The sequence below is a fragment of the Rhinolophus sinicus genome, chromosome X (genome assembly GCF_036562045.2).
Source record: "Rhinolophus sinicus isolate RSC01 chromosome X, ASM3656204v1, whole genome shotgun sequence".
Lineage (NCBI taxonomy): Eukaryota > Metazoa > Chordata > Mammalia > Chiroptera > Rhinolophidae > Rhinolophus > Rhinolophus sinicus.
This window is the reverse complement of record NC_133768.1, coordinates 31,041,897-31,056,728: the sequence shown is the minus strand read 5'-3', so window position 1 is coordinate 31,056,728 and position 14,832 is coordinate 31,041,897. Positions and strand designations below refer to the sequence as shown.

The following is a 14,832-nucleotide window of genomic DNA, read 5'->3' as shown; positions in this document are numbered from 1 at the left end:
TTATTTTAAAATCAGTAAGCAAATACGTCTAATATTTCTGTTTTAATTTCTAATGTGGTATATATATATATATATATATATATATATATTGATATATCCCACAGAAACGAAAGCTAGATCTTCATAACTTATGAGCATGTAAAGAGGTCCTGAGACCAAAATGTTTGAGAACTGCTGCCTTCAGAACAGTTTGAAAACTCCTTGGAGCAATTGTAGCCTCAGACAAAGATGGATAAACCCTGATGAGGTTTCCATAATCCCTTCCCCCTTTTATCAGCTAGACCCCAAGGCTGACAATTGCCAAATATATTTGATTTGTCTTATATAAATATATATTCCTGCTATGATTTTCTAAGCAGTGTATAGTCACCTTGATTAGATTTTTGGGCTTGTTGGCATCTCTGATTCCATCCATCTTTGGCAAAGAGCCAGGTCGCTCACCTGGGTCACCTATTCACAAACCAGATCCTAGAGGGAGATGGCACAGCCGAAGCATCAGCTGCTGGGTTCTGCCAACTTCAGAAGACAAGCTCATTCCTTGCACTTTTTTGGATACCAAGTATTCCATTCAATATATTTCTCATGCTGGGATACAATTTTGTTACCAAGGACCAAAGAAAAAATATGAAGTGTTAGAAACAATGGTTCAAATAAAAAGGCGCTAATATTGATTTAGCACTTGCTCTAAGCCAAATACTCTTATCCATGTTACTTCATTTAATCCTCCCAACAACACTATGAGATGGGCATTATTATTCCAATTTAGCAGAGGAGGATAGCAGGGTTCGATAGCTGTTACATAGCAGATGAGGAATGCAACCCAGGCCTCAGTGGCTCCAAAGACAGATTCATAGTTAGAGGATTTGGGTTGTGGCAGATGCTTTATGGTGGTACTTTATGGATGTGGGGATGAAAACCCCTCATATAAGTCTTTAGAATTGTCTTAGGCCAGTGATTCTCCAAGTGTTGTCTCTGGACCAGCAGCATGAGCATGCCTGGGAACTTGTTAGAAACACAGATTCTCAGGTGTACAAAACAACATAGTGATTAGGCATTTACACACCTCAAAAAGTGATAAGCCCAACAAGTCCACAACCCATCTGACACCAGACATAGCCATCACTATGTTGTTTTGTACACCTGAAACTAGTTTTAAAAACACACGGATTCTCAGGCTCCAGTCTAGAACTGCTAAATTTGGGGCAAGCCAAGAAGCCAATGCAAAGGGCAGGCCAACTAAATAGCTGCCAGGGTTGCCAATCTAGAAAGGTACTAAAATATCACAAAAATAAATCAGAAATACTGTGTCAGTTAACTCAGATATACTCTTCTCTGGGGAAAGCAAATTGGTTTCTTATTCCATGAAGCTAATAAATTCCTTGTTATGAATTTGAACCTGTGACAGAAAATAATATTTGTTACATATAATGTTCTGCTTCCTTCTAAGAAAGACTGATCCTGGTAACTAGAAAAGCTTGTGCTTGCTAAGCACAAGCTTTTCACCATTTGTTACCAGTGGGCCTCTTACCCCGTCTACTGTGCCCTCGATTCCTGAAGGATGAGCAGTATAGTACAGACGTCTGAAAAATCTTATTTGTGGATCATCTGAGATCAGATTCCCTAGAAACAGAGCCTGAGATGGAGATTCTGGTGCAAATGATTTATTGAGTGAGCACTCTGAGGGGAAGGGAAGCAAGGGTTGCAGCTTAGCAGCAGGGAAAGCTAACCAAGGATGTGGTCTCAGACATTAGCTTCAGCCTGATCCCATGGGGAGCTCTGTTGAATGAATTTTACCAGAGTTGGTCCTACCTGGAAGGAAAGGAGCCAAATTTTGTTACATCTTTCAGTCACTCATTGACTGTGGTGGGATGGAGTTGAGAGCTTAACCTCCTGGCCTAAGTGGTTCCTGGTAACTGAGGGTAGCTCTTCAGAAAAAGAAGTAACTGTGAGCCATTAGTAGCCAACCGTGACAGCAGCTGGGGGGTAGACAAACCCAGGTAAAAGGGATCTGGATGGGGCACCAACAGCATCTACTATATGGATGTCTTTTGGATGTCTGTTCATATCCTTGGATGTCTGTTCATATCTCTGGATGTCTGTTCATATCCCTGGATGTCTGTTCATATCTCTGGATGTCTGTTCATATCCCTGGATATCTGTATGCATCCCTGCCTCAGGTGTGACCTCTCCTCTCTATCCCTTGACCTCACAGAACCATAGTCTTGGACCAGCCAGCTTCCTATTCCCCACTCAGCTATGAGGTAAATCAAGTGGCTGCATTTGTGTGATCCCAGATAGTTTGCAGAAGGGTGTTGAACACATGCATTATCGCTCCCGATAGAATATATTCCTATCCTAGGAACATTTTCTTGTTATTCCTATTTTCTTCTTTTGTAAAATGAAGTGGTAGTCTGGATTATTTCTAACCTCATTCCGGTTGAAAAATCCATTTGCCTAACGATTTCACTGTAGAAGGCAGTTGTTGTGCTTGCATATTTCGTCTGGGAATGAGTTTCAAAAAAGTATTGATCAGAAACTGAGTCTGGTGTCATTGATATAAGTCAGGCACTATTAAAACTGTGAAAAGATTTAGTCCATATCAGAGAATTCACTTCCATATGTTCTGACCAAGATTCTTTTACCAATAATCAACATTAAATTTTCTCAGGTGATGAACACACAATGGGATTTATAGATGATGTAATACAGAATTGTACACCTGAAATCTATGTAATTTTACTACCAATTGTCAACCCAATAAATTTTTTTAAAAAAAGAAAAAAAATTTTTCTGGATAATTATCAGGGATGAATTTCTTTAAAATATTAAAGAACTGCAGAGTTGGTCCCAAATTCCTGCTTCAATGATCTGTGTCATGTATTTGACACACGAAGATGGACAAACATTATCATTACGCAGTCTTAATGAAACTGTGGCAGAAACTGAGGCAAACACCAACACCATCACTGAAGTGTCCCTATGTATCTTTTTAATCAAATACGATGTGATATTTTTTAAAAATCCTGATACATAGTTGATGGTCGGGCCCCCCCCACCACCAGATACTGGCCCCTTGTGTGACCTAAAACAAAGCACCTATTCAGGCTTATGGAATACTGAAAAGTGTCCGCTCTAGGAGAACAACTCACAAAGAAGTCTTGCCTTCCTCCTGGCTGTAAGGCCTGGAAGGAGGCATAAGACTTGGTAACTGAAGTACAGACCAGGTTTCAACCCTTACTCAGACCTTTCACCTGAGACCTTTGCACAGAGCACAACTTGCACATCAGTATTTGGTGTTTCTGGTTGTAGGAGTCTGAGCATTGTGACTTGACTAGTTTTTCACTCTTTGATATGGCCTTTCATATTTGTCAAAAGACATCAATCCCATGCACCTCAAGCATCTCCATAATCTAGACATTGATGAGAACTTCTAAGACAAAAAGGCCCCCAAAAGAATGTGTTCTGGATACCCTCTCTGTATGTATTCTTCATTCATTTTTATCACATGAGAAGCCTTGCCTTGGAACTTCAGCATTGGGTCAAGGCGCCCCTGCCATTTTCACTGAGATTCTACGGTCACCTGCTTGCATATGAGCTCTCATGTGGCACTGCCATGCTAATCTGTGCAGATCTTTCTTCCTGGGAGTTTTATAATAGTCATATCATTAGCACAATGTCCATTAGAAACATCTGACATTGAATTATTTTTCTAAAGTTCTGGAAACTTATCACTGAAAAAAAATTGATGATTCTTCCCTGACATTGAAATCATTGCAGTGTAATCACTTGATGTTTTTATTTCCAATGTTACAATAGAGAAAGCCTGGAAGAAAGGAACACTTTGGCTAGTTATATTAATGAAATAGATAGGATCTGTTATGTATACCAGAGACCCAAGGTTCATTGCTAGAATTTTCGTTCATCTTTGTTGTCATAGTAGTTCAACAGGAAAAGGAATGAGGGAAGAAAGGGTAAACAGAAACAGGAGATAAAAATCGCCTTGGAAAAGTTAAGGCTAAATTTTCCTTCCTTTTTTTCTTTATTCCTGGTAATATAAATAATATATTTTTAAGATGAAAAGTTAAGAAAGCAAATTTCTACATGTTTGGGTTGAGAAAGATGTTAACTTGTGTGTACATTAAAAAGAAAGCTTTGGGGCTTTCTGAGGTAAAGTGACCATATTTTGGCAAGAAAATGATTATAAGTTCTTTTCGATGGAGGGAAGAAGATTATAACTTCCACTTGGTTCAAAGAATAACCAGTAAACAGATAACAGCTCATCATCTTGGGGACCATTTAGAAAGTACATGTAGGCAGTTTAAAGGAGAGCTTCTACTATCTGGTTAAATGGTTCCTGTACACTCTGCTGAAAGAAGATAGCCCACACAACTCCACTCTTTCTTTCTTTTTTTAAAAGATTTTATTGGGGAAGGGGAACAGGACTTTATTGGGGAACAGTGTATATGTACTTCCAGGACTTTTTCAAGTCAAGCTGTTGTTCTTTCAATCTTAGTTAGGGAGGGCACAGCTCAGCTCCAGGTCCAGTTGCCATTGTTAGTTGCAGGGGGCAGAGCCCACCATCCCTTGCGGGAATCGAGGAGTCGAACCAGCAACCTTGTGGTTGAGAGCCCATACTCCAACCAGCTGAGCCGTCTGGTCACCCAGGAACTGAGAGGCAGCTCATTGACTTCATTCTAGTTGAGGAGGGTGCAGCTCGCTGGCCCATGTGGGAATCGAACCGGCAGCCCCATTCCGTTGCCCAGAGCTCGCGCTCTAACCACCTAAGCCGCCCGTCCACCCCACTCTTTCTTTCTTAAGTGCTCCCAATAAATTACCATAGACATGAAAGTCACCTTTGATATTTACTAGAAAAAATGATTTTTTTCCCTGTAACATTACAAACCTTTTTTCCCCTACAAAATATGTTTTATTGCATCTTCATTACAAATCTAATTTGTAATTCACCCCTTACTCAGTCATTTAAGTCATAGCTATCTCCTGAAAAGTATCAGCCAACCAGCCTGGAAACATTCTTCTAATAGTGGAGGTAGAATGCAAAGTTAATTACTATTTTTCTCCTCTATAAAATACATTATTTTTTTAAAGTTCCACTTATGTTATTTAAAATTTTAACTAAAAAAATTCAAATTATGTCATAATAATTCAACATTTCAAATTTTAGCCACCCACAAGAGACACCTAGCTTTAATTATATTATAATAATCCAGTAATGCAAATTTTTATTATCCTGAAAAAAATTGGAGAAAAAAATGGGCTAAAATGTGGCAAGTAGTGGATTTATGGAAATATCCACTATCTGGTATGAATAGATGCATGATAAGCACAAACATGAAAAACTAAATTGCTCCTGCTGGAGAATTTGAACCTACGAAAATATCACTCTCTGATGGATCTTACGTTCCTACCCAGGCATCCATGATTTTACCACTTGTTCACAAAGGCTTCTTTAGTCTTGTAACATTAAGTATTCATTACAGAAAAGAGATGTGTGCTCTAGAAGGACCCTCCTTCCCACAAGTGACTGGAAAGAACTCCAGAGTTTGGGCATAATTATAGCTGTTTTCTAAGAATTTCATCATTTGCCTCCATAACTGAAAGTCTATCTACCTCATTTGCCTGAAAATTGCACTAAATCAGTAAGATGGATGATTTGGCTTCTTTGTTGGTCTTGAGGGATATGAACACAGCCCACAGATCTACCAGCAGCTGACTGCCTGGTAAATATTTACTTATAAATTAGCGTGGGTGATAATTAATTAAGGTAATAAGCATAGATTACATTTAATGGCTTAGACATTATACATTATGAACACAATATTTTATGTTTAGTTGAAGCAAATGTATATGATTATTAATATGACACCCAAATGTAACTCAGAAATTGTGAATTAGAGAGTATAAACCAAGTCAAGCCACGTATTACAGGGCATCAACCCTTAAATAAAGGCCTTTAGGAAAGTTTCAGAATGGCAAAGCAATATATTGTTCACATATACCACATATCAGGATTTGTTTATTTCTTAGATTACCTTCTCCTTCCCCCATAAACTGACTCATTCTGTTACTGAAGAACATCGTTTCCCTCTTGACAAGCATCACAGCATTAAAACTTTGGCTTCTGGAGCTGAGGTGAATAATCGGTCAGCAGGGCCACCATGACAGCCTAGGATGATACAACAAAGAGAGAGAAATGAAGAAATGGGTAAGCGTTACTAAGAGTCTGCTCGAGGACCTAAGGAAGGGGAACTGGGTTCTAGCTTTGAAAGCCTACGGTTATGATGTGTTTACTTGATGAAATGATAAGGGGACAGTTCCGATCTAATACTTATTTTTATTTAGATAAAGGAAGGTCAGGAGGGATCAGACTGACCAAATATAGGCACAAACACCATGCTTACTTAGGCCTCTTTCCATGACTCGTGGGTTAGAGAGTTGACATGAGATCCTATGGTAGTAGCCATGATTAGATTTTCCAGTCATAAGTAAAACCTAGGTATGGGCTAGTTTCAGAGAAACGCAATCCCTCCCATCCTTGTGTTTACACTGTGCTTTGGTCACCTGTAACCTAAAGAAGTTTAGAATAAATCAGCTGTAGAACAAAAGTCAATCATTTGGGCTAACAAGTAGTGTCTATCTGAATCTGGGTCCTCATGAAAGAATATTTAGAACCAAGAGTACAGCTTCTCATTAGGCTGTCAGCCATAAATGGTAATTTTCACTTTCACTCTTCCCAACTTCCACAATAACGACAATAGTAATATCAGAAAAAATGGTGACAAATGTTTATTGCGTGCTTACTGTGTACCAAATTAAGTGCCTTATCATGCGTTAGTTAGTTAAGAAATATTTGCCAGGCACTGTGTTAGGTGCTGTGGTGAGCTAGAGATAAATGTTTATGCATTATCTCATTTAATGCAACAACCTTCTAAGGTAGCTTCTGTTATTATCATTTATAGAAGAGGAAATCAATCCTGAAAACAACAGATAGTACAGAACTGGCTTTGGACCCAGTTTTCTCTGACTCCACTCTTAAGAGGTTGTTTTACTGCCTTTCGCGTACTTGCTCTTTCCTTCCGACCATACTCTGCATGTGTCCCTAGCCTATAGCAAAAGTGTAGGTGTTGACACACAATGTGATATACAGATGATGTATTACAGAATTGTACACTTGAAACCTATGTAACTTTACTAACCATTGTCACCCCAACATATTTTTTAATGTGGTATAGATATAGATATAGATTCATTTATTTACTTTCTTTGTATTGGATATTTAGGATTTTAATGAACTTTCATCATTCTTATTTTACTATGATAAACTTCCCTATTATTAATCTCTATACGTATCTCTGAATAATCTCCTAAAATCACTTCCTAGACATAATATTAATAGATCAATACTACACAACATTATTAAAATGCTTGGTACAGTTTACATATTAATGTCCAGAAAAGTTGTCTCAATTTAGATTCTTATCAGTAATAGATTAGTGGTTTATTTCAGTGCAATCTTGGCATCACTAGTTTTTTTTAATAAGTATCACCCCAACATATTTTAATTAAAACAAAAAGGGCAGGTCTTATATTTCAAAGGTGTTCATCGAGTGCATTAACTGAGCAGTTACCATGTGCTGGGCCCTGCACTAAATGCTTTCTGTGCATCCTACCATTTAATATCCTTTCCTACTGTGTGAGGCGGTCAGAGATATAAAATACAGATGAGGAAACCGAGGCGTGGGCATTTTCCTGAGTGGTGCTGGTAAGGGCTGGATCTGTATCTCTTTGTCCCTAGACCTTCACCACTATGTTCAGATTACTTACCTCATTTAATCCCCACAACCACATGAGGTTGTGTCTATTTTTATCCTCATTTTCATGTGAATAAACTGGGCTTAGAGAAGTTACAGCACTTGCCCAAGGTCACACAGAGAGCCAGAACTTTAACCTGATTTCCAAAGCTTATGTTCTAGAACCAATATCTTATAATGCCGTCAGGCTATGAAAATGTATTGACCACATATTTAGGGTATTTGTCTGGCACGATTTTGGGTATAATGAAGAACACTACAGCCTAGATCAATGCTCTTATGAAGCAGTTTTCATTATAATGGCGAGGGGACAGGCAACAAACAAACAAGAAAATATCAAGTAATGATAAATGTCATTATAAAATAAAATTTAAAATGGGGGCTAGCCCAGTGGCTCAGGCGGTTAGAGCTCCATGCTCCTAACTCCGAAGGCTGCCGCTTTGATTCCCACATGGGCCAGTGGGCTCTGAACCACAAGGTTGCTGGTTCAACTTCCGCAAGTGATGGTGGGCAGCGCCCCCTGCAACTAACAACCAGCAACTGGACCTGGAGCTGAGCTACGCCCTCCACAACTAAGACTGAAAGGACAACAACTTGACTTGGAAAAAAGTCCTGGAAGTACACACTGTTTCCCAATAAAGTCCTGTTCCCCTTCCCCAATAAAAATCTTTTTTTTAAAAATGGTATAAAGGGGCCTGGGGAATCACTTAAGAGTGGGTGGCCAGGGAAGACCTTGTTAAAGGAGTGACTTTTAAGTTGAGATCTGAATGACAAAAAGAAAGTAGGAAGGCCAAACTGGGATAAAAGCTTCTTTCAGGTAAAATATTTTAAACTTTCTTATGGATTCCTGGGAACATATCTCATGTTTTGTTTTGTTTTTAATTGTCATTGCATGTGTCAAATTTATTTTCAAATGCAAAATCTTAGGACATCTACTTGGAATAGAGTTGCCAGATTTAACTAAATAAATAGACAGATAGTTCAATTGACATTTCAGGTAAACAATTTCTTTCAACTCTAAGTATGTCCCAAATGTTACATGGATATCACTATACTAAAGAATTCTTTGTTTATCTGAAATTTCAGTTTAACTGTAATGTATCGGGCACCCCTAACAAGGAGAGAAGTAAGAGACTATAAAATACTGTGACTTACATTCGCAATGGTGTTGTGTACCTGAGGGTCATCCTGATAGTAGTGCTTTGAAGTGTCAGCTTGTTTTGTAGGGTCCGTTTAGGTTACTTTAGCCCCACAGTAAATTGTGGGCAGAGGAAGAAACACTCCTGATTTTTGAGTCCTATAGCCTTACTAATTACTGAAAAATACAAAAGCCAGCTTTGTGGGGAGGAGAGGGTATATTTAAAAAAGGGGGGCGGGGATCAAAAGGCCTGTGTACTATGGAGAAAATGATGTGATTACTGGAATGTTCTGAATAGCACTGCTGGGAATCACCCAGCATGGAGGTCTTAAAAAGCTACTCTGAGTGCTGAAAGAGTGCATTTTTACTTTTAAAAGGTTATATATGCTTTTAGTGCAAGCCCTTCACCCTATTTAATTTTATACCTTATTATATACCAGTCATTATGGGCATCTCGGAACTTGAAGCTAGATTATATCTTTCCTTCCTTCTTCCATCCTGTTTTTAAATGAAAGTGTGTGTGTGGAAATCATTCTCTAGACAGGAGTGCTTTCCAATAGAACTTTCTGTAATGATGGAAATGTTCTATGTGTGTTCTGTCAAGTACAAATAGTACAGCCACTAGCCATATGTGGCTGTTGAGCACTTAACACGTGGTTAGTGTGTCTAAGGAACTGAATCTTAAGTTGTTGTTTTTTTACTAGTTTAAGTTCAAATTTAAATAGCCACATGTATCTAGTGGCTACTATATTGGATAAGGACATTCTAGAGGAAAACAAGTATTGTGCCTTTAGAACATCCCAGAAAAATCGATCACAGAGGTGCTGAGCCTCAATGCCATTCTAAATAAACTGAAGATAATTTCTTTGCTATAAAGTAAGAATTTAGGCTAGACAGTCTCTAAGGTCTCATCCCACTTGAAAATGTTATGCTTCTATGAACAGTACAGGCTGCATGGGGACCGCACAATAGTCTTTTTTTTTTTATCATCTCCAATTCCTGGCAGAGGGCCTGGCACAAGTAGATGTTCCGTAGATGATTGCTAAAATGAACTTAGCTCAATGGGCCTCCAAAACATCTAGCTTAGAGACAGAGTGCAGTGTGTGTCACCACCTCCCTTCCAGAATCCATGTCAAGTATCACTAGTCAGTGATGCCACTCTTTCTTTCCAAGACCATAGGCAGGCTTAGAACTATTAATACCTTCTGAACACAGGACTCCAAGTAGCCTGTTGATGAGATTGAGGACCTAAAATTAAAACTTATTTGCCATCTATACAGCTTGATCTGATTATTTTATATACGAGGAAACAGGGGAATGGAAAGATAATACTTATCTAAGATGACACAGCTGACTACTCTTACAGAAAGTTCTAGAATTCACGGCTCCTCACTCCCAGTTTTCTTTGTATTTTCGACTCTCCACATTCATTTTAATGTGACTATGCCTCTAGTTTGTTTTACAATATAACTTCCCCTAATAATAGTGAATACCTCAGGAAGGCGGGGGATAGAGAGATGGCAGTCAAACTTAGATGGATGGAAAATGGGTGGGCATAAGGTTTCAGTGTGTGTGTGTGTGTGTGTGTGTGTGTGTGTGTGTGTGTAACCTTGTAAACATTTCAACCATGTGAATACATTACGTATTTAATTTCTTAAGTAAATTTAATTTAAAGATGTTTAATAAGCTCTTTAAAAATTCAGACACGCAGTTTCTCCATAAAGGATATTTTAGAAAACTTTCTTTTAGCTCTCCCCTCCCTGAATTTCTAAAAGGACCTATTTTAACGGATTTAGGTTGATTTCTTTGTAACTTCAATCATCTTCTGATAAAGAATAGAGCTCGAGTTCAAATATGTGGTGATGGAAGGAGAACTGACTCTGGGTGGTGAGCACACAATGTGACATATACATGAGGTATTATAGAATTGTACACTTGAAATCTATGTGATTTTACTAACCATTGTCACCCCAATAAATTTAATGAAAAATTTTTAAAAATTAAAATAAGAAGAATAGAACTTGAGGACAATTTTTTGCTATGTCTCTTCCTGAGGTATATGATTGGAGAGCTCACCTTTTCTTTTCTTTTCTTTTCTTTTTTTTTAAAGCATTTGCTGAGTAAGCATATTGCCTGAACAGTGATCAACACATCAATTGTCTTCTTTCTCCATTTTTAAAATATTCCTTCTGAATGCCTGCAGCTGTCTGATTTGAGTGTGATTCTACCTTTTCTGTTCTGTTTGCTCACATTTTCCTTTTCATCATTTAGATCTTTGCTATTCAAAATGTGGTTCACAGGACAGTAGCATCTGCATTATCTGGGTGCTTGTTAGAAATGCAGAATCTTCGGTCCCACCTCAGACCTATTGAAACCAAATCTATACTTTAACAAGATCCCTAGGTGATTGAAATGGACATTAAAGTTTCAGAAGCACTGGTCTAGATGACAGGGCAATTCCCATTTTAGCCAAAATTAGTGTCCTGAAGTGGCAAGCTGAAGGGAACAATAAGAAAAACAATCATCCCTCTTATTAGATATGACAAATTTAAGCCTGATATACAACTTTCCTCAGCAAAGGGAGTCATGAATGGCTTCCAAGAAGCCATAGTGGAGCTCGAATCTCTTCTGGTCACTACATTAGATCAACAATGAAGATGCTGATGGGGATACTAATTTATTAATTATAATCACAGTATTTATGGTGTATTAGATACCACACTAAATGCTTTACATGTATTTAATACTCACAATAACTTTATCTCTCTTCAATTATAAAATATATAAATAATTAATAGACAGTCCTTTCTAGCTCATTTTTCTCTAATCCAGAAGTTGGAAGCTATAAACTACATTTCCTAGACTCCTCTGCAGCTGCCACTCAACTGCATCTACTCAAGACTGGGAGCCATAAGTGAACCAAATGCAGTGGAACTCATTCTCTGGAACATTGGGTCTTCTGATCCATAATGCAGCTGGTGGTACCTGGTTCATCTGGGGCAGCTATAATGGAATATCTAGCACTTAGTTTCAAGGGCCTTACGTACCAGGTTATGGGTGGCTGTGTCAGTGGTGTTTGGCTATAAAAGAACCACAGTGTTGTTGGGCAATTTTCCTGCCTGTGTTGTTTCTGAATATGGGGTGTCCAAGAATGATTTGCTGTACTGTCTTTCCCCAGAGATTCTGGGAGCTGCTTAGTGCCTTAATAAATTCCTTTCCATTTACCTAACTAGAGTTAACTGTATTGTTTGCCAGTAAAACCCTAGCTGGTATAGTAATTGAGATCAGTTAAATCACTAAAAGCTAAAAAATGGTGGTACCAAATTATGGCACTTGAGTATTCAGTTTTCCATAGAAGAAGGGGAAGTTTGGGATATTGTAAAGCAGAGACATGAGGTTAATATTTCCTACTATAGAATAGCAGAGATGACGATGAAACCAGTAGCATTGTTAAAGGGACGAATAAATTTTAAGTTAGTTTTGTTGCAATTCTGAAAATGTTCCATGCCTAAAAACAAATGTGTCTGTATTGCCAAAGTCAAGTAGAGAACCAAAACAATTATCTAGGCAAGTTATGAAAGGAAGAAAGAGAAGAGGAAGGAAATAAGATTACTTCAAATGCCCCTTTTGTACCAGGCGCTGAATTAGGCACTTCTATGAACATTAAAAGGGAATTGTAAAATAAGAGTTATGCAACTTATAATGCTTGGCAGGCAATGGTGGCTGGTGCTCAGGCTGATAAAGAGGAGTTAGAATTTTGATTAAAATAGATATATTTTGAAGGGGGTTAGTTTCATTTCATTAAAATATGCTATAAATGATAATAAGCAATAAAAATCTATTACGAACTTTCTGGAAAAAATATATTCCATATGAGCAAGTAATGTAGGTGGATAATTTCAAAAGGTGTAACTGACCAAGTTGGGGCCACACAGAGAACTCCTTGTTCTCCATTCTCCGTTTCTTGCTTACCATGATTGTCCACTTCCTGTTTTCAGCCTCTGGGAATACCAGTGATCGTGGAGAATAAAACACTTCATCATCCACTTCTTCTGGCTTTCTGGGCAAGCAGTGTAAAAAGGTCCAGTCAGAGGCAGCAACTTTAGCAGTCTAAAGAAGAGATGGGGATAAGTCTGTGTTTTGACTCTTATATGTGGCTATCACATTTGTCTTCAGTATTTAAAAACACATATGGCATGGAGTCAGAGATCAGATCAATGCAAAGGGAGACACCAAAGGCCATGCAAAGAGACAAAGGAGGGTGTAAGCTCAAGGCACCCAGGGGTGTACATGGTACTTTCAACTTATGGAACTTTATAGTCTTTTTATTATGATTATTTGGGAGATCGTCACTCCAAATTAAACCACTAACTCAGTTTTCTGTTACTCTGTCTAGTGGGATAGTGGACATTTCAGTAAAGAACTCTAGTAGTGTAATATGTGGTTGATAGCAAAAGTCACCAATTATACCTCAATATATTTTACAAGTTGCTTTTATGTAATTATGTTACGTTTTGAGCTTATTTCCAAATTCTGGTTTTTAGCACTTGGAGCATACGTTATCACTAGTTAAACATTTTTGAAGAAGAGCGCTGAGATAGGAATGCATTAAACAGGATTATGAGCACTCTGAACTAGATGTTTCATTCTTAATGCAAATATCCTAACAGTTTTCATTTTCTCCAACAGTTGATTCCTGAAAGTTACATTTTCCCATCCATTTCCATTGTTCACTTAACAATTCAAAACTGCATTCCATCAGAATTTCTTACCTCAAAATTATTACCTTTATACTAAAATTTTGTTTTACCTCCCACTCTAGCTCTAGGTTCAGAACCTTCTGAGTTTCTAAAATACTGGAAAAGTGACAAGGGAAAGGAGTAATATTTTAACTTGTCATACATCAGTGAGGTTCCTGCTCTTCATGCCTACAGTTCGAGCACCAGAAAAACATCTAAGTTTGGTCAAAGTAGGTATGAGGTAAACCACAGGGAACTTAAAATTTCTCCATGAAAAGATTTGCCATATATGTGCCAAGGGATTGGCCATAATATATAAATAACTCCTATAACCAATAATAAAAAACATACAAGAAAAATAGAAAATGGGCAAAGGATAGGATAGCAGTTTATAGAAATAGACATGGAAAATGGCCAATAAACATGAAAAGATGTTTAACTTCATAGTAATCAGGAAAACGCAAATTTTTAAAAATATGAGGTACAAACTTCTTAATTAAAAATGTAAATAGCTAAGAATAGAGAGAGTATGGAGGGAGCATAAGTTGCCAGTCGTTTTTTTGTTTTGTTTTGTTTTTGCCAGTCGTTTTTGGATGGGTAATTTAGCAGCATTTCCCATATTTTAAAAAAGTATCTGCCATTTCTCCCGGAAATTCTTCTGGGGATCTATTTTCTAGTAATAATTGCACAAAGAAATATGTATAAGAATGTGCATTGCAGCATTGTTTGTAATTGGGATAACTGGAAATCGCCTAATTTATCAACAGGAAACATTTTAGGTGAATTATGGTCGACTCATAATTTGGAATTTTATGCAGCCATTTAAAAGAATGAAAAATATCTAAATGAATGGAAAAGAAAATCTAAGATTTGTTAAGTGAAAAAAGTAAGTCAGAATAATATATTTTAAAATACCATTTATGATAAATCAATAATTGTGTGTGTGTGTGTAGGCATACTATGTAAACACACAGAAGAGATTTGCAAAGAGACACATCAAAGTGTTAAAACACTGGCTACCTCTGGGGAATAGTCACTGGTAAGGGATGAAGGGAAAGACATTTTCACTTTTTATTTTTCAAACTTCATTATATTGCCATATATTAAATAAGGAGCTTGTATTTAT

General features: G+C 37.6%; 1 protein-coding gene and 1 long non-coding RNA gene across 12 annotated transcripts in view; one reads left to right on the top strand and one right to left on the bottom strand.

The window, feature by feature from the left end:
* Positions 1-14,832, top strand: part of LOC141569739 (uncharacterized) — a 204,949-nt gene that overhangs the window by 122,880 nt on the left and 67,237 nt on the right. The window lies entirely within an intron of this gene.
* OTC (ornithine transcarbamylase) overlaps positions 6,015-14,832 on the bottom strand; it is a 56,656-nt gene continuing 47,838 nt past the window's right edge. The window contains exons 9-10 of the mRNA XM_019747855.2: positions 12,940-13,077; positions 6,015-6,184 (exon numbers count right to left, since the gene is read on the bottom strand). Of these exons, the coding sequence (XP_019603414.1) occupies positions 6,125-6,184; positions 12,940-13,077 (198 nt within the window). The 3' untranslated portion in view covers positions 6,015-6,124. The remainder of the gene's footprint in view (positions 6,185-12,939; positions 13,078-14,832) is intronic.